General features: G+C 50.5%; 1 protein-coding gene across 4 annotated transcripts in view; it reads right to left on the reverse strand.

Moving 5' to 3' along the window:
- Positions 1-13,268, reverse strand: part of LOC310644545 (transmembrane protein 87A-like) — a 15,108-nt gene extending 1,840 nt beyond the window's left edge. For 2 of the 4 annotated variants that reach the window (XM_083369650.1, XM_083369647.1), the window contains exons 1-18: positions 13,085-13,268; positions 11,858-11,924; positions 11,266-11,357; positions 10,937-11,047; positions 10,583-10,639; positions 10,142-10,336; positions 8,911-8,998; positions 8,414-8,478; positions 7,267-7,450; positions 6,131-6,230; positions 5,229-5,328; positions 5,044-5,117; positions 2,985-3,091; positions 1,987-2,045; positions 1,161-1,264; positions 884-966; positions 474-532; positions 250-308 (exon numbers count right to left, since the gene is read on the reverse strand). In XM_083369650.1, coding sequence (XP_083225776.1) covers positions 250-308; positions 474-532; positions 884-966; positions 1,161-1,264; positions 1,987-2,045; positions 2,985-3,091; positions 5,044-5,117; positions 5,229-5,328; positions 6,131-6,230; positions 7,267-7,450; positions 8,414-8,478; positions 8,911-8,998; positions 10,142-10,336; positions 10,583-10,639; positions 10,937-11,047; positions 11,266-11,357; positions 11,858-11,924; positions 13,085-13,237 — 1,757 coding nt within the window. In that variant the 5' untranslated portion in view covers positions 13,238-13,268. Of the gene's footprint in view, positions 1-249; positions 309-473; positions 533-883; positions 967-1,160; positions 1,265-1,986; positions 2,046-2,984; positions 3,092-3,997; positions 4,069-5,043; positions 5,118-5,228; positions 5,329-6,130; positions 6,231-7,266; positions 7,451-8,413; positions 8,479-8,910; positions 8,999-10,141; positions 10,337-10,582; positions 10,640-10,936; positions 11,048-11,265; positions 11,358-11,857; positions 11,925-13,084 lie in introns of all 4 variants that reach the window. The other 2 variants (XM_083369649.1, XM_083369648.1) reach the window with 2 other exon arrangements.
- Positions 13,269-18,803: the final 5,535 nt, after the last annotated feature.

Below are 18,803 nucleotides of genomic sequence, written 5' to 3' on the forward strand. Positions count from 1 at the left end.
GGTTTATGGCATGGATTAACGGCTAGGCTGAACTCTGGAAGTACCTAATTTCATGGAAGTTTTTCTTGCCGTGATCCAAAAAAACCAAGAAAGACCCACTGAGATTCTTCTAAGCTTTTGGACTAAAATGCAGGAATTAAAAAAATGTTTACATCATAATCCCTTCAACGGTGCAATCTTCTTCTAGAACTGTCGGGAGCCCAATGACCCAAACGCAGGGAAAATATCTCGAACCAAAAAAAGACTCACACATCAGCCATGGAAGAGGGAATGTTTTCTTCAACCCATTTCAAGTCTTCATCCTGCATCTGGAGGACAACGAGGGGAAAGAAGTTAAGCCCATGATTGGGGGTGGGGGGGGAGGAGGAGGAGGAAGTGAAAGAGGAAGAAGGAGAACGAGGATGAAGAGGAGGAGAAGAGGGACAAGAAGGAAGATTAAGAGAAGAAAGGAAATCTTCATCCAAGATTCTTACCACTCGGTTGCCTTTCAAAATCCCGTTGACCTCCGGCTTCCCCCCCCTCATCTTCATCCCTGGGCAAAAAAAAGAGAGAATTAGCAAAATAGAGAGACCAAAGGGGGAGGGGGAGGACAAAGACACCCCCCCTTCCCAGATCCGACAGATCAGCTCAATCTAGAACCAGCGCAGGTGGGCAACATTTTCTCTTGGCGGAGACGTCTCCCACAAGGAGATCCCAAGAGATCAGCTGGAAGGCAGGGGGGGGCAGGGGGCGGCACACCCACAGGCGTGCAAGCGCTCACTGACCATTTGAGCAAAGGCAGGCCAGGCCAGCCCGCCAGCAGAACCCAGCCTGGGCTTCAAGAACCGGAGTGAGTCGGGGTCCCGGGGCCGTGGAGCGGAAGAGACCCCCGGGCAAGGCTTACCGAAGACTTCGTTGACCACCTGCTCGTCTTCCCCCTCCTCCTCCTGCTCGCTGCCCTCGTCCACCAGAGGCATGAAGGCGTACCTGTGGGGAGGGGCCGGGGCATCAGATGGGGCTGGGGGCTCCCCCGTGGGAGACCGGCCCTCTCTCCCGGGCTTGAAGGAGACCCTCCCTCTCCTCTGAAGGAGAAAGGCTTCCTCCCCTTGGGAGGAGCATGGAACACGGAAGCCCAGTGGGCAAGGGACAGAGACAGCTGCCCTGGGTTCGAGTCCCGGCACCTTTGATTATTGGCGGAGGGTCTCCACAGGAACATGATCACCAGCAGAAGAATGGAAAAGAGGAATCTCCAGAAAGCATCGTCAATCCAGAGTTCCCGCCAGTCCTAAAAGAGGAAACAGGACAGGTCACTGTGTAGGAAACTCGAGAAGCTAAAGATAGTCCTCGACTTACAACCGAAATTACAAGCTCACTAAAAAGGCGATTTGTGATCCGTTTCCACACTTAACGACCGTCGCAGCCGTCCCACGGCCACGTGATCCAAATTCAGAGGCTTGGCAACTGACTCATATTTATGACGGCTGCAGTGTCCCCAGGGTCACGTGATCCCCTTTTGCGACCTTCCGACAAGCAAAGTCAATGGGGAAGAAGCCGCATTCACTTAGTGACCGGGTTACTAACTTTATCAACCGCAGGGATTCGATTAGCAACGGTGGCGAGGAAGGTCGTAAAACATGGGGCAAAACTCCCTTAGCGACTCTCGCTTAGGCTCAATCGTGGTCCTAAGTTGAGGACTACCTGTATAAATTTTTCTTCAGAGCCCCAAAACTTGGGAGGAAATTTCAATGATGCAATTTCAATGATGAAATTACAATGATGCAAGGGTCAACTTGTACTTATTATTTTTTATTTGTGGCCTTCCAACAGGGGTCTTCAACTTGGCAACTTTAAGACTTGTGGACTTCAACTCCCAGAATTCCTCAGCCAGCCCTCAGGGCTGGCTGGGGAATTCTGGGAGTTGAAGTCCACAAGTCTTAAAGTTGCCAAAGTTTGAAGACCCCTGCTTTAAAAGAAGGAAGAGGGGGAGAAAGCAGCCTGCTTACTCACGGATTGGCAAGTGGCGAGATGGAAGGTCTTCGTGGTCCAGACGATGAAGATCAGGGAGGCTGCAGAGAGAGAGAAAATACGTGTTGCGGCTGACTGCAGGAGGGCGGGAAGCCAAGCGACGGGCGCGGGAAGCGTCTCCTGGAGGCAGCAGGAAGTCTTTGGAATTAAAATTTAACCAAGGGATTTAATATCCTGCTCCCGGCCTATCTGATGAATGCCGGAGGGTTTAAGACGATAGCAAGGAGCTTTAAAAAATAAATTGGAGCAGATATAAGATGGCAGGGCGCTGTGAAAACCTGGGGTTTTTCTAATTTTAAAGCTGAGAATGTCTGAAGGACGTAATCATTGTGATCTTAGCCACGTCTGCTGCTGAGGAAGCAACATCCAGTGATTTTCATCCAACTTCATCCCTGCTTTTGCCTTAGGTCTGCCTGATTTTGGCAATGTAACCTTCCTTCTCCCCCCCCCCAATTTATTTATTATTTATCTTATTTGTATCCTTTTCTACTTTTACAAGTAATTCAAGGCGATGAACATATACAACACACATTCTTCCTTGTTTTCCTCCAAGAATTGTGTGAGCTGGGTTGGGCCGAGAGAGTCTGGGCCAAAGTGGCCCAGCTGACTTTCATGCCTAAGACAGGAACTAGAACTCACCGTCTCCTGGTGACTGGCCCAAAGCCAGCCAACGGGCTTTTATACCTAAGGTGGAACTAGAACTCACCGTCTCCTGGTGATTACCCAGCCACCCAGCCAGTTTTCATGCAAAAGGCAGGACTAGAATGCCCAGCCTCCTGGTGATTGTCCAAAGTCACCCAGCAGGCTTTCATTCGTTTGAGGCAGGACTAGAACTCACTTTCTCCTAGTTTTTAGTTTGGCGCCTTAACTACTAGACCAAACCTGTTTTTCAAAGCAAGTCCTGCCCCCCCCAACCTGAGCAACGAGAAGGCAGTGGGTCCCCCCACCACCCCGCAAAGCAACCCCAGGCCCTGTCTCACCTAGGACGGCGAAGATGAGGGTGTTGGTGAAATGGCGGTAGAGAGAGAGCTTAACCAGGTTTCTTCGCAGCTTCAGCAGCTTCATGGTCTGCACCAGGCTGATCAGGATGTGCCACGGGTCAAGGAGAACAGCATGGCGGTGGGGTGGGGGGGTAGGAAGCAGGGGAGATGCTGAGATGGAGTCTCTCTCAAGAGAAGGGAAACCTGGGCGCTTCTCCAGAGAGAACTCTGTAACTTGGTGGTTAAAAACCAAACTAGCGTGGGGCCCATCAGGGAAGCTTTGCACCCAAAACTGGAAATGGACAACCGCCACTGTTGTGACTCTGTGCCCCCCCCAAACCCTCTACAGCAGAGGTGGGGAACTATGGCCCCTGTATGACCTGTGGGCTTCAATTCCCAGAATTCCTGAGCCAGACACCAAGGCATTCTGGGAATTGAAGTCTTTGTGGCAGCCTCTCAAATATTGGAACACTGCTATCATGTCCCCCATAGTCCTCCTTTTCTCTAGACTAGCCAAACCCAAATCCTGCAGCCGTTCTTCGTATGTTTTAGTCTCCAGACCTTTAATCATCTTAGCTGCTCTTCTGTGTGCTTTTTCCAAAGCCTCAACATCTTTTTTGTAATGTGGGGACCAAAACTGGATGCCGTAGTCCAGGTGTGGCCTTACTAAGGCGCTACAAAGCGGCACTAACGCTTCATGTGATTTTGATTCTGTGCCTGTTTATGCAACTAAGGATTGTATTAGCTTTTCCGGCTGCCGCAGCACAAGGCTAGCTCACATTTAAGGGATCTCCAAGCTCCATATCAAGGAGTCAAGAGAACTCAACGAAGCCCTCCGACCCCCAATCGGAAACCACCTCAAGACGAACAGAGCTTATCGCCTGGGCACCCACTTCTCTTTCGAAAGCCCACAGGTTGACCGTTTGGGGAGGAGGAGGAGGAGGAAGCAGGGCTGGGACCCAGAGCCCCCCCACATGACACACACCCCCCGGCAGGCCGGGACCAGAGAGGATATCCACCAGCAGAGAGCACAGTCAAGCAGAGCAAGGGGGATGGCTGCTAGCAGCACCAAATCATCCTGAGCCTGGGATAAAACGAGAGAAAGGAGAGAAGGAGAAAAAAAACATGATGGAGAGGAGAGAAAGCAACAGGGGACACAGGGTGGGGGATAACCCGTCCGCAAAGGTCAGTGGGTTACAGGGAAAGGATCAGAAGACTGAGGAAAGAAACAGTTGGCAGCTTTCAAACCCACTTGTGAGATTTGAGCCAGCTTACAGTTAGTCCTCAACTTATAACCATGATGGTCGTAAAGCAGGTCATTCACAGGACTGACCCAATGTTACAACTTTTATGATGGCCATAAAGTGAACACAATGGGCCGTTTTGGCCAAAAATCAGAAGCAAATGCTGGCTGAAAGCAAAACTCTTGTAAAATGGGAGTCACCTGACCACGTGAGATGCTGCAAATGGACGTAAAGTGAGGCCAGTTGCAGAGCACCCAACAGAAGGTCACATGGCTGTGCAACCCCACCCCACCCCCCTGCTGTTGAAAATTCAGAACTGGGTTGTTAAGTAGCCTTGGGGAGCCCGGTTGTAACTTTCAACTGTCACTAAGAGATTGGTCGCTAAGTTGAGGATTCCCTGTACACTGTGCACATTTGGGGAAAGACCCAGGTTTTAACCGCGCAGGGGAGGAATTTGGAAAGCCCCAAATTCATGATCTTCCACTGTCTAAAATGGGGAGGGGGGTTCCTTTCTTAGTGTGGGGAAAATGAGTGGCTGTGCAAATTGGAAATAGGTCGGTCAGTCAGTAAGTGGATAAGTTAATAAGTTAACTCATCTAGGACCAGGGGTCTCTTCTTGGTGTATTTTTACTGACCGAGAAGCCACTTAATTTTGTCTGTCTCTGTGTGTGTGTGTGTGTGTGTGTGTGTGTGTGTGTGTGTGTGTGTGTGTAATTCTATTGGCAAAGCCAGATTCCTCTCCTTCCCCCCCCCAACCTCGCTGGACACCCTGAAAATAAGAGAGAGGAGCAGGGCAGCCATTTTGGGCAAAGGATATCCACCAGACGATACAGGAGTCCACAAAAGCAAGAAATATCTCACAGGAAAGGGTGACTATGTTAGCTTGTTCCTGGGGTGAGGGAACAATCAGAGACTGAGAGAGAGCAGACCCTGGCCCACCCAGCTGTAAGGCTCCCTCCCAGCCCCCCCGGCCCACCCCCACTTGCCCCCAAGCCCTTACCCTTACAGATTTCACCCGCAGCACGCCTTCGATGATGGAGAAGACCAGGTACATCAGTCCGACGCCAACCACGCGGTTCAGGAGGGCGCCCAGGCGCGGCCTGCGAGAGAGAAGCCGAGGGCATCACGATGGGGGTCAAGATTTTGGATCGCGGGGGGGGGGGAAGGATTACTGTAATTAGATCTTAAGCCGAGGACCAGGAGACTGTAAATTCTTGTTCTGCCTCAGGCATGAAAGCCTGCTGGGTGACTTTGGGTCAATCACTAGGAGACTGGGAGTTCTAGTCCTGCCTTAGGCAAGAAAGCCGGCTGGGTGACTAGGAGAGGGTGAGCTGTAGTCCTCCCTCAGGCATGAAAGCCAACTGGGCAACTCTGGACTAATTCACCAGGTGATGGTGAATTATAGACCTGCCTTAGGCATGAAAGCCAGCTGGGCGACTTTGGGCCAGTCACTCTCTCAGCCCAACCCACCTCACCGGGTTGTTGTGGGGAAAAGAGGAGGAGGGAGGAGTATTAAGTATGTCCACTGCTTGATATGTTTATAAAAACAAGGCAGGATGTAAACAAGGAAACAAATCCGGCCATTAAGCTGAACTCCGGCTGTTTATGACCAAGACAAACATAACCTCCCTTGTGTGGCGACAGGGGTTCTTGACCCTGGTTCATGCCATTAAACAAAAGTGACAATAAACACAGGTTTCAAGGTCTCTGGGAAGATGACAAGTTTTAGAAGCTGCTTTTATTCTGCACGACTCAAAGCGAGAGAGATCACATTCCTCTTTCTTTTCCCCCCCTCAAACCACAAGCCTGCGAAGTGGGCCGGGCTGCAAATCCCCCCGCTGACTGCCGTGCCCTCTGTCCGTGCCCCGGGCATCCCGCCCTCGTGCCCTCCGTCCTTCTCACTTGACAATGCCGTATCCCAGGCTGGCGATGATGACGAGGACCCGGGCCAGCATCCGCTTCACCGCACACAGAACCTCCCCGAAAATCACGGCCCCTTGAACTGGAGGAAGGAGCAGAGCAGAGAGAGGAAGAAGGCTGACCAGCCTGGAAGGGAGCAAACGGGGCCCAACCTTGGCACAGGACAGAATCAAATGACAGAGTAGGTCATCTAGTCCAACCCTCCGCCCAAGCAGGAGACCCAGCACCATATCTCAGAGATGGAAGCCGACCCCCTGCTTACTCAAACGGCTGCCCCATGGAGGAAAAGGACCCAAACACCCATCCTCCCCAATCAACAACCATGCCCATCCTACTCTGAAATGGCGAGGCAGACTGGACAGCCGGCCAACACTGTGCAAAGGGTGGACATTTTTCAATTAGCCTATACATTTTTTTAAAAAACTTATTTATACTTTGGTTTATTGAATATTTAACATTTTAATATTTTGTACCTGTTTTTTGAGGCTTGCAAGCTGCCCAGAGTTGCTTGTCAGTAAGATGGGCGGCCGATAAATGCAATACAGGCAGTCCTCAACTTACAAGAGCTTATTTGCAACAGCACTGAAAAAAGTGACTTATGACCGCTTTTCACACTTAAGACCATTGTGGCATCTCCATGTGATCAAAATTTGGACGTTTGGCAACTGACTCCTTTTTAGGACGGCCACAGGGTCCTGGGAGCCCGTGATCCCCTTTTGCGACCTTCTGAACAGCAAAGTCAATAGGGGAAGCCAGATTCACTCAACGACCGTCTGACTAACTTAATAACTGCAGTGATTCACTTAACAAACAGAAAGCAAGGTTGTAAAATGGAGTAAAATGAACTTAACAGCTATTTCACTTAGCAATAGAAATTTTGGGCTCAATTGTGGTCGTACGTTGAGGACCGTCTGTAAATAGATAAAGAAATAGACAACCTTGGTCTCTCCTACCCGAGGCTTTCGAAATCCATTGGAGTACAATGCCCATCCCCCCCTTATAGTGAGGCGGGTAGGTGCTGGGAGTTGTAGTCCAGTCCGCCCAGAGGGCCCTGCGCTGAGCAAGCAGGAAGAGCCATCGGTTTGACCCCACCCTGCAGACCGGGGGTCTCTGCCCACCTGATTGTCCCTCGCTTTGGATGCTCTGGAATTCGGCGTAGAAGACGGCTTTCTCCAACATGCCCAGCAGGATGACGCCGCCGATCCAGAACTGGATGCGCAGGATGTCTCGCCAGTAGCAGGCCAGCAGGCTCAGCCATAAGACGCCGTAGAGCACGTAGACGATGCACATCACCATGTAGAACTGGGGGGAAGAGGAACCCCACCATGGATGAAGGGAGCCGGCCCAGGAGGGCGAGCAAAGGTTGGGGGGTGAAGGGACAGAAGGGGCCCACCCTTACTCCCTAAACTATGGGCCAAACTTGCCTCTAGAACAGGGCTCTCCCAATCTTGGCAATTTTAAGACCAGTGGACTTCAACTCCCAGAATTCCCCAGCTAGCATGGTATTGAACTTTTTAAGACCTGTGGATTTCAACTCCCAGAATTCCTCAGCCCTCATGCTAGCCGACTAGATGATGTCTGGATTTAAAACTGGCTGGAGAATTCTGGGAGTTGAAGTCCACACATCTTCCAAGTTGCTGAGACTGGGAAAAACCGCCACAGCAAAACCACAGGCAAGAAGATACAACGTAATACAGGTAGTCTTGCTCATTGTACTTGTTAAGTCGTTAAGGGTTGTAAAATGAGTTAGTCACGTGAGTAATCCACTTTTATGACTTTTCTTTTTGGCAGCGGTTGTCAAGTGAGGCCTTCGTTTGCTGCAGGTTTAGGCCCTAAGTCCCCTTTGTCAGGTAGGCCGTAACTGAATGGTCGTTAAGCAAGGGGTAAGTCAAGGACTCCCTGTACTAGGAATACTTGCATGACGGAGAGAATATTCTTTGTAGCGATATTGTCAAATATAGCCCAGTAACTTATGGTAGACTGTGGCTGCCAAAGCCACAGGAATCAGAGGATCCCTGCTGCCCCATTCCATGGGCCAGGGTCCCTTCTGCTGTGGGTCACCACGGAAGAGGCCATCAATGGCTCTCACCTCTACTAACTGGCTGAGCCCCTCAGTACCTAATCAAAACAGTGGCCACTGAGTGTCCAAAAGTAGGGAAAATTTGGAGAAAGGAGTTAGAGAATCCGAGGCCCGGTGGGAGAAACAAGCCGTGATGGCCTGTGCTCATCCATCTCCCGAGCCATAAAACGGGGTCTTCAACTTACCACCTTGAGGGGCCATTCCGAGGCAGAGATGTATACGTACTCAGGATGTTTCATCTGAACGTCAACTGCAAGGCAGAACGGGAAAAAGACATAGGTGAAAAAGTTCACAGAAGACTAGCAACTTCTGGAGAAGCAGGAGGTAAGACGCCCCTGATGGAACTCCAATCCAACCTTCCTGGACTGCCAGGCAGCTCTTCAAAACAGAGCAGTTGTATCCCACCCCAGCACGGCCTCTGAAAGTTACCACTCCTTTCCCAGGACAAGGGCGATTCAAGAAAGGCTTGGATCCATCCTTGTCCAGTGGCCTCCTCAAAGTCTTGGGCAGGAGACCCCATGACCAAAAGAGATTGGGTGGGAGGGACAGAACTGTTGGAAAAGAAGCACCCTCGCCCCCAGTCACCCCAGCTGAACTCCCCTTCGAAGAGGATATAATAGTCTTCTCTGCGTGTGAAGACAACTTAAATCAGAAGGTATTTTTTGCTTGGTCCATCACTCACTCGAGAGTTCCCAGTTGGGCGATGGGCTCGTGATGCTGAGGATGAAGACGTACGGGCCATCTTTCCAAGTCTCAGCAATTGTGACGGGCTGGAGCAGAGACAAAAAAATACATATTTCAGGTAAATCGAGAAGCTGCTTGCAACACAGGATGGATCACCTTCTTCCATATCACCCTTAACACCCAGGCCTAGGGAGAAGCAGCAGAGACAGCAGTTGGTCGGTTTCTCAGCAGGAAATGGGATCCATAGAGTGGTCTATACCACCTTCCTCCATTTGTAGACCATCTCAATGGTCCTTTTCTAGATGTTATGAAGGCTATGGAGGCTATGGAGCACCAACCTACAAAACCAGTCAGCCTCAGCATCTCTCCCCCTCTGAAGACGACCTCTGCTCCAAAGCCTCGAACGGCGCTCTAGAGACAGGCTGGATCTGCAGCTTCCATGAGGCTCTTTGGCCAAGGAATCTCAGCCGGTGGTGCATCAGGAGACACACCTTCTCCACCACAGCCCGTCCTCCAGAACCTCTCCCTTCAGAGATCAGGAAGAGCCCAACTCTGCTGCCCTCTCAGAAGTCCTTGAGGACCTGGCTATACGCCTGGGCCTGGGGTCTTGGGTGTGTGTGTGTGTGTGAGAGAGAGAGGGTCCCGTTTCCTAGTTATGTTGACAGTAACCAATTATAATATCTCTTGGCTGCTAAATTTATTTATTTGTAAAAATTTACTGGCTGCCTAATTTACCTCAAGGTAACTCTGGGCAGCTTAACAATCATTAAAAGATAAAAAACAGGTAAATTAAAAACTTAAATAAGTTCATTCTTGGCTGCGGATTGGATTGCATCTCTCCTTTTTTGGCATTGTCTGAATTGTTTTTATGACTGCTTGCCACTCAGAGTCACTGGCTGGAGATGGGCAGCCATACAAGATGGACAGAGGGAGGGAGGGATTAATTCTGGAAGTGGCCATCAAGGCACATCTGGGAGGCCTCCAATTGGGAAAGGTGGAGCAGAGGCTAAAGAACTAACCCTCTGCGTCCCTGGGGGACAGCTTCGAAGGTCTTTGGCTGGACAGATTTCCTGCAGTCGTAAAAGGGGACATTTCTCGAGAAGGACTTCAAATAAGGTCCTAACCAAAAAGGAAGCTTGGTGCCCCACTTCAGCCGGGCCCACAGAGGAGCTCTCTGACTGCCCCCCCCACACACACTGCAAGGCCCCGGGGGAATGGAGACCACCCACCTCTAACTTTATCTTGGTCCCGTTGACTTTCTTCTTGGGGTCTTCTGTCGGTTTCCCATCGGCCGAGAGAGACAGCTTTGCGTCCTTGGTCTCGATGGGTTTCTGGGCCTCTGGATTTGCGGGGCCGGACCCCTTCTCCTTCTCGTCTTCCTTGTCTTCTGCTGCTTTGGAAGCCTCTCTCTTTTGCACAGCAGGCTGCAGAGAAAAGAGGGGAGCGGAGCAGAAGTCAGGAGAGCGAAGAAGGGGGGGACCCCCATGTCCCATCTATTGCAGAGCCCCTAAAGCGAAGATGTACGACCTTTTTTTGCTGGTGGTCCTCAACTTACAACAGTTCATGTAGTGACCGTTCAAGTTATAACAGCACTGAAAGCGAAGTTGTGCCCCTCCCCATCAATTTCGTCTCTACCATTGCCAGAACCCCAAAGTGTCCCTATCGGTTACCTTTTTAACTGGCAGGTGCTTCAACTTTTTCGCATGCGGGAGTTCCTGGACACTCAACTGAAAGAGAAAGGAGAAAAGACAGTCTTATTACTTGGGACCCTCCAACTAATGCTCCCCCTCAACCTGGACTAAGTTACGAGCTCCCCACTCTGGGGTCCTGGGTGCTCTCTGAGTTTGGCGGTTTCCTTGCAGACATTTCATGACCCAACTAGGAAACTTCATCAGTGGTAGAAGGGAGGGGGGTTTGCTCCCTGCTTATACTCAGTGGTTTGCCCGTGTTGGCGGATGTGTTCCCCCCCTTGATGAGGGTGCTTTTCAGCCACCCCTGGAGAGTCCTGCAGGCTGGATCTGCACCTTGTGAAACTGGCCGCATTTAACCAAGGCGAAGTTCCAGATGTACTGGCCATCTCCAGCGACACTGGCTTCAATGTCAGGATACCTCAAGTAGGTCAAAGCTTCATTTTCCTGAAAAAAGAAAGAAAGAAAAAAAAGGGTGGAAATTACTAAGAGCTAAGAGCCCACCCACTCAAAAACCTCAACCCATCCACCATCTCTGAAGTGGGCCCAGATGGCCAGCCCTGCGGAGGGGGCTTCTTTCCTGCCGAGCCCCTGGGGTGGGGGGATTTCCAGCCCTCCCCACCCCATTCCTCCCGAAATCCACCCTGAGAAGATCAGCGTCTCACATTTATATAAATTTCATGGTGGCAGCGGGAACTGCGGAGGTACCAGGTCACGTTCAGGAACCCTTCCCAAGCCTTGCAGACTTCATGGGGAACTGTCGATATAAATTTATATATATATATATATATATATATATATATATATATATATATATATATATATATATATATATATATATATATATATATATATATACACGTGTGTGTGTGTGTGTGTGTGTGTGTGTGTGTATGTGTGTAAATTACTAACAAAGAATTAAGGGAGACTTTGTTAGTAATTTACACAAATATATGAGCTGTCCGGTGTGACTACTGCCTGTTCGATGGCCTTCAAGATAGGCTGAAAACAGGAAATAAAGATTTGCCCCATGTTTGGGGCCTAGCAAGGTAATCTAAATAGTTAACATTTGACATATATAACCCAAATGACCAAAGATCCACATACAAACACCCGTGAAAACCTCAGAAAACATATATACATATACATATACATATACATATATATATATATATATATATATGTATGAATCCTGCAACCCCCAGCTAGTCCCAATTTCAAATTAATTATCCTGCTTGCAGGAGGCTCGGCACTTACATTTGAGGATAATCCAAGTCCCTTTAAACATCGTCTTGGAGAAGAAAAATAGCTTCTCTCCCTGGCTCTGCAAGACAAGAACACCAAAAAGGGTTGGTCACCCCACAAAAGGGCTTGAGTTCAAATTAGCAGCTGATAACCAACGCCTATTATTTTATCCACTCAACTTTTATTTTAACCTGCTGCAATTAAGAGATTCCTGGCAGGTTACAATCTGAACAATAAAAATGTCCTGTTGCAGAGGCGTGTTACAAAGGTCATCAGACCAAGAGTTCTTCTACCGGATTCGTGCATCCTGCTAAGCTATCATGGTTAACAGCGAGTGGGGGATTTGAATGTTGGTGGCTGGAAAAAGCAGCGAGGGACTTTCACTAGCCACAGACGGTGCTTTTCCTGCTCAAGATTGCAAGTTATTTCTCACCAACCAAGAGAAAGTAGGGGAAATGGTTCCCACACTGGTTTGACCACACTAAGGTAAAAAGAGCAAATAAATGCAAATTACTTTTCCCAATGGCAACAGATGAGTGCAGAGTTGGAAGGGACCTTTGGAGCTCTTCTAGTCCAACCCCCTGTTTGAGCAGGAGACCCAGTTGTTAAGTTATTGCCATTTGCAACCTTCCCCTCCGGTTTCCGACAAGCAAGGTCAATAGGGGAAGTCAGATTTGCTTAATGATCGTATGATTCATTTGAAGACAGTATCGATTTGCTTAACAACCGTGGCAAAAAAGCTTATAAAATTATGCGGAACTCCCTTGCGCACCACCTTGTTTAGGAAGTGAAACTCTATTGTGGTCGTAAGTGGAGGACCACCTGTGTGCCCACCCCCATTCATTAAAAAAAAGTTGTCTGTCTTCCCTGCGAAAGCAATTGCTACGGGAGGCTGCTGGGGTCTTTGGCGGGGGAGGGGCAACCATCCAACAGTGGCCGAGAGAGGGACCCCAGCCCCACCGGGGCCAGAGAGAGGACGCAGACTCTCCTAGGGCAGCTCCTCGGAAGGCCGGCCAGGGGTCCTCCAGGCTGTCCACCCCCACCAGGCGGCCCCTTTAAAGCCAGGGGGCACCCCGAGGCCATCTAGCCTAGCTGGGGTGGACCTGGTGGGAGGGAAGCGAGCCGGGCCCTCCTGGGGGGGGGGGTGGGCGGCTGCGGGGGTCTCCCGGGGATCTCCCCGACGCCCCCTCCCCTCCCGGTGACGCCACAGGTCGCGCCAGGCCCCGCCCCCGCGCTCACCCCGCCGATCGTCCGGCTCCAGCGGCCCGGCTCCGACGCAGCCCCGCCGGCCGGCTCCGGACCCAGCGCCGCCCCGGCCAGCAGAAGCAGCAGCAGCGGCAGCCCCGGCGGGAGCCGCCACCTCGGCGCGCCGCAGCCCGCCGCCGCCGCCATCCTCTTCCGGCCCGCGCGTCACGTGGCCCGGGGGGCGGGGCGAAGGCCCGGGGGGCGGGGCGGAGGAGGAGGCCACGCCTCCCCAGGGCGAGCCCGCCTCGCTCGGCTTGCGGAGGGCTGGACTCCGGCTCCCAGAATTCCACCCCTCTTCGAGGCCATTAGCGCTGCCTGGGGAATTCTGGGAATTGGAGTCCATCTCTCTGCAAGTTACCCGATTGGAGAAACCCCGGTCTAAGCAGCCGTCTCCGCCTTGGCGGTGCTCTGCACCTGCTCAGGAGCAGCCTGGCTTGCATTGCAACGCTTCTGCCCGAGCGGTGGTCACCTTTGATGCCCCCGTGGTGGGCGCGCCCCGATGGCCCGCTCAGCCGGGACACCCTGGTCACCCCCCCACGGGCTTGGCTGCAAAGAGCAGCCGTGTGTGGAGTCTTCTCTTTGTCTGATGGCTGGTGCGAAGCGGAGCTGCGGCCTCCATTGTGACGGGGTCCGGGGCCTCAAATGTGCCAGACGGGCTCCTTGTGGCCCCCATAAAATGGGGCGTGACCCTGCGATGCGCATTTCAAACCCAGTTCTGGCCCACTTTGCTTCCCTGCAACCAGCTAAGTGCGGCTGGGCTAACCTCATGTCAGGACCCCCCAATGCTGGCTAGTTTTTTCACTCTGTATTTCAGACAGTCCTCCGCACACAACGGTTCATTTAGCGACCTTTCAAAGTTACAAGGGCACTGAAAAAAGTGACTTATGACTGTTTTTCACACTCACAACCGTTGTAGCATTCTTCCTGGTCACGTGATCCAAATTTAAATGCTTGACTCATATTTACGACAGACGCAGTGTCTAAAAGTTGTGTGATCTGCTTCTGTGACCTGCAAAGTCAATGGGGAATCCAGATTCACTTAACCATGTTACTACTGACTTAACAAATGCAATGATTCACTTAACAACGGTGGCCAGAAAAGTCGTAAAGTGGGGCAAATGCTTAACAAATGTTTCACTTAGCAACATCAGTTTTGGGCTGAGTTGTGGTCGTAACTTGAAGACTACCTGTCTCACCGCTTCGAGCCTGCCAGCGATGGACCCTGGATAAGGAATTAACGGGGTAATTAATTAAGTAATTATGAATGAACCCTTATTGTCAAAGTACAACCATATATACATTGAGATTGGCTGAGAAATGCATCAGTCAAGCAGCTGGTCCTGCTCGTTTGCGGTCTTTTCCACAGCGCCGCTTTGCAATCCGTCTCGGGTCGAGTCTAGGTCGGGCATAGCCCCCCCGCCCCCCCCCCAGCAATGATGTCCGGGACAGCCGGGGGGGGGGGCGGAGGCGCGGAGGGCCTCTGGAGGGCGCCCGCTTGCAAAAGGCTTGCATGGAAGCGAAGAGGCGCTAGGACCCCGCGGGCTCCCCGGCGGATCCGCTGCAGTGAGTAGTCCGGGTGTGGTAGATCCTGCAGGAGATCCACCGCCCGCCGGACAAGTCGCCCCGAGCAGCGTTTGGCGGCCAAGGTGAGCGGGGCTGGGGGGAGGCCGCCCGGGAGTTGGGAGGTCGCGGGTCTTCTTTCTTGTGCTCTAGATCCCGCTGGCTTCCTGGAATCCCCTCGCTGGAGCGCGAGAGATCTGCTTCCTGCCCGGGCCGCCTCTGGCCTGGCCTTCTGCGTCCCCTACCCCCCCCCCCCGCCTTGCCGGGACCGGTTCCAGAGCGCTCCGCTCCCCGGGATCGGTCGTGGATCGCTTCTCCTCCGCCCTACAAGATCCTTAGATCCCTCCTCCTATGTTCCTCTTGTTCTTTGGATCTCCTGGGCCACCTCCCGCTCTTCTCCCGGTCGCCTTATTTGGGGGCGCAGAGGGGAGCCTGGTGCCTCGTACAACTGTTGGACTTCAGGTCCCATCAGGCCCAGCCAGGGGAACTGAAGAGTACCGGGATGGGAACCCCCTTTTAGGTCCCTGCTTGGAAGGATGTCCCCTTCTTCTGTTCCCCTTAACATTGGACTCCCAATTCCCATCAGCCACAGCCATTGAAAGGAGAGATGGGTGTTGCAGTCCAACACCTTTCGAGGGACCACCGTGGTCCTTGCTTGGATATACACCAGGCTCCCCCCCTAACAGTCCCTTCGGTTGTTTGGACTTCCCAACTCCCATCAACCACAGCCAGCTGACAGGAGTGATGGGTGTTGCAGTCCTTGGTCCTTGCTTAGATCTACATGCGTATGGCAAATGGCAGCCAGCCCCATAGAGGCCAAAGTGGGCGGCCCCATTGGGGTACCTGCAGGGATCCCAAGAGTGATATGATGAACCGTTGCACCCCTGGCGGAGTTCGTGCAGTAGGATTGCTTGGTTGGGCTACCTTCCCAGTCTCTGTCAACCTTGCCAAAGTTGGGGACTTCCAAATCCCAGAATTTCCCAGCCAACAAGAGGACTTCTGGGAATTGAAGTCTCACCGTAGAATTCTGGAACTTATTTCCATGTTGCTCAACCTTGGCGGCTTTAAGATGGGTGGACTTCAACTCTGGCTGGGGAATTCTGGGAGTTGAAGTCCATCTTAAAGCCGCCAAGGTTGAGAAACTCTGGTTTATTGGGCATCACTTTCTTGAATGATCCTAGTTACTGAGTTTGTATTACCCACGAAACAACTCTCAAGTAAACCAACTCTCTGTAGTCTATTGTGAAGGCATTGCAGGTACTCCACGCTTCGATACAACCTGCAAACCAAGGAAACTGTGGATTGAGTAAACTATGAGTAAGCCTGGCTTACAAATCCATCTGTATGCCAGGTTTATTTGCTTAGTACCTGAAAGGGATGGTTCGTTTATCTACACCTGCTGCCAGCATCAAGTTCCCTTCGTCCAGTGCGCTCCCACAGGGAGGGTCTCCTCAGGGTGCCGCCGGTTAAAGACTGCCGGCGGGTAACACCCAGGGGTAGGGCCTTCTCAGTGGGTGCGCCTGCCCTGTGGAACCAGCTGCCAGTGGAGCTGAGGACTGCCCCCAACCTCCGTTCATTCCGCCGGGACCTGAAGACCTGGCTCTTCGAGCTCTCTGGCCCAGGCTGAGAATATTTTTAATTTTAATTTTAACTGGGTTTTAATTTTCTCAGGGTTCTATTTAATATCTTTTAATTTGTTTTAACGTTTGTATTGACTGTTTTTTAAATGCCCTGTAAACCGCCCTGAGTCCTTCGGGAAAGGGCGGTATATAAATCTAAATAAAATAAATAAATAAATAAATAAATAAATAGTGATCTTCCCCAGCCCCACCCAGCTTAGGAGCTCGAGAGATGTGGGAAATGGTCTAAGAGGGGAAACTTAGGCTTTTGGTGGGGGGAGTCCCCATTTCTTGGCAGCGAGCCTGGGGAGTGGAATCCGGTCTTCCCAAGGGGAGAGAACTATCTGGGAAATATAACAGAAGGGCACCAGCTGAGTTGGAAGGGATCTGAAAGACCATCTAGTCTGACCTCTTGTTACATCATTAGGAGGAGTTAGATTTGGACAAATCTTTCTCTCTGCTAGTATGTTTAAAAATAAATCAGATGCGATTTCAGTCTATTGGATGCTGACCAGTTGGTTTTTGTACCCTATATGGGTTGTCCTCGACTTGCAACCATTATTCAGCCTACAATTACAGCCGTAAGTCGATTCTAGATGAGATGGGAGGCATGTAAATCGAATGAATGAATGGTGCTGGTCGTTAAGTGGGTCATCACGTGACCTGGCCGATTTTGCCACCTTTTTCTGCAACTGTTGTAATGTGAACCTCGCCGTCGTTAAGCAAACTAGAGGCATTTTTCCTGGAAATGGGAAATAAAAGCCAGTTTCTAGCAAAAACATAGTAAATCTTGGTCACGTGACCGCAGGACATAAGTGTGGGCCGGTTGCTGGACGCCCAAAATGCAGTGACAGGACCCTGTTTGGGGGGGGGCATCTGGGTTGCAAGTACGGTACCTTTTGAGGAGGTTCCTGTAACTTTGAACAGTTGCTAGGCAACCGATTGTAAGTCCAGGACTACTTGTGATTGAGGTGTGAAGCCATTTCCCCCCCCCCAGCCGGGCAGGTTTACTTTGTAACTAGTTTGAGCTACTTTTCTGAAAGTGTATCCAGGAGTTAAAAGGCAGATTTTGCACCTCCTGCATTGAGGAAGAGACGGATTCATTGTTGCATCTGAATAAACCCTGTGTCGCTTTTGCATATTAATGCAGTGATTCTCAACCGTGGCACTTTAAGACACGTAGACTTCAACTCCCAGAATTTATCAGCCAGCCTTGGACTAGAGCAGAAGTCTCCAACCTTGGCAACTTTAAGACCTGTGAACTTCAACTCCCAGAATTCCCCAGCCAGCTTCTGGGAGTTGAAATCCACAGGTCTTAAAATTGCCAAGATTGACAATGTCTGCATTCAAGGATTAAATTGGAGTTAATTGCAGGGGTGACAGATCTATTAGGAAATTTGCTTTTCTTTTTATATCTCTCCATTCTTGTGTCAATTTTATATATTGGATACAAACCGTGGACTCAATTAATCCAGCTCTTTTGGTCTTCTCTGTCTTGCCTTATGCTATTTTTTTCTTACTCCTTCACCTTCCCTTTATCCCACCTACCACGTTTTATTTTATTCTATCTTGTCTCAGTTTAGATACTTTATCTCATCTCACTGGATTGGATCTTCTCTCCTTTTATTGTATTTTGTGGTAGCTGATGCTTTGGTTTGATACGGTCAGTTAGCTAATTGAACAAGTATATTGCATAGTCCTTGATTCATTTACGTTTGAAGTTATGGCGTTCATGTAAAAAGTGAGCTATGATCTTTATCCACACTTGCAGCCCTCGCAGAATCACGTGATCAAAACTTGGATGCTTGGCAACTGGCATGTACGTAGGACAGTTTGCAGTGTCTCAGAGTCACGTGATCCCCTTCTGCGACCTTCTGACCCTCAAAGTCCGTGGGGAATCCAGATTCACTGAACAGCCATGTAACTAGCTTAACCACTGCAGTGATTCCCTTAACAAGTGTGGCAAGAAAGGTCGTAAAATGGGCCAAAACTCTCTCAATTGCCTTGCTTAGCAATGGAAATATTGAGGTGGTCATTGTGGTTGTAAGTCAAGGACCGCATGGGCTTGAAGCTTTGCAGAATCCTAGCGTGAAAGGGGAGTTGGGCCCACGGATAATTCAACGTTGGGAGTCCAACAGGATTTTTTCTGTTTGAGTCTTGGCACTGAAAAGGCTTTTGTGAGTTGTGGGTCGCTTCCTACAAGAGGCGTTGACTCCTTTTTTCATCAGAAACAAAAAGAGTCCTTAGGCGTGAATCATCAAAGATCCGAAAGATTTTAAAAGCTTTCGTCTTTGTTAACAGGGGACCCTGCACCGGTGGGACTCTCCTGTGCCTTTCTTTCTGGGGTCTGCTTTTTTTGGAAAAAATGTTGGTTGGCTGGTTGGCAAAACGTATTAGTTGCCCATCTTGCCACACAGTAACTCTTGTTGCCTTCTGTTTCCAGAGTAGAGATCTATTCACAAAACACCCTGTTTTCTATTTCTTTTTTTAAAAACAATGGTCAGGTTTGCTTTGTGTATGGTTTTGTCTCTGTT

Source organism: Vipera ursinii, assembly GCF_947247035.1.
Source record: "Vipera ursinii genome assembly, chromosome: 9".
NCBI lineage: Eukaryota > Metazoa > Chordata > Lepidosauria > Squamata > Viperidae > Vipera > Vipera ursinii.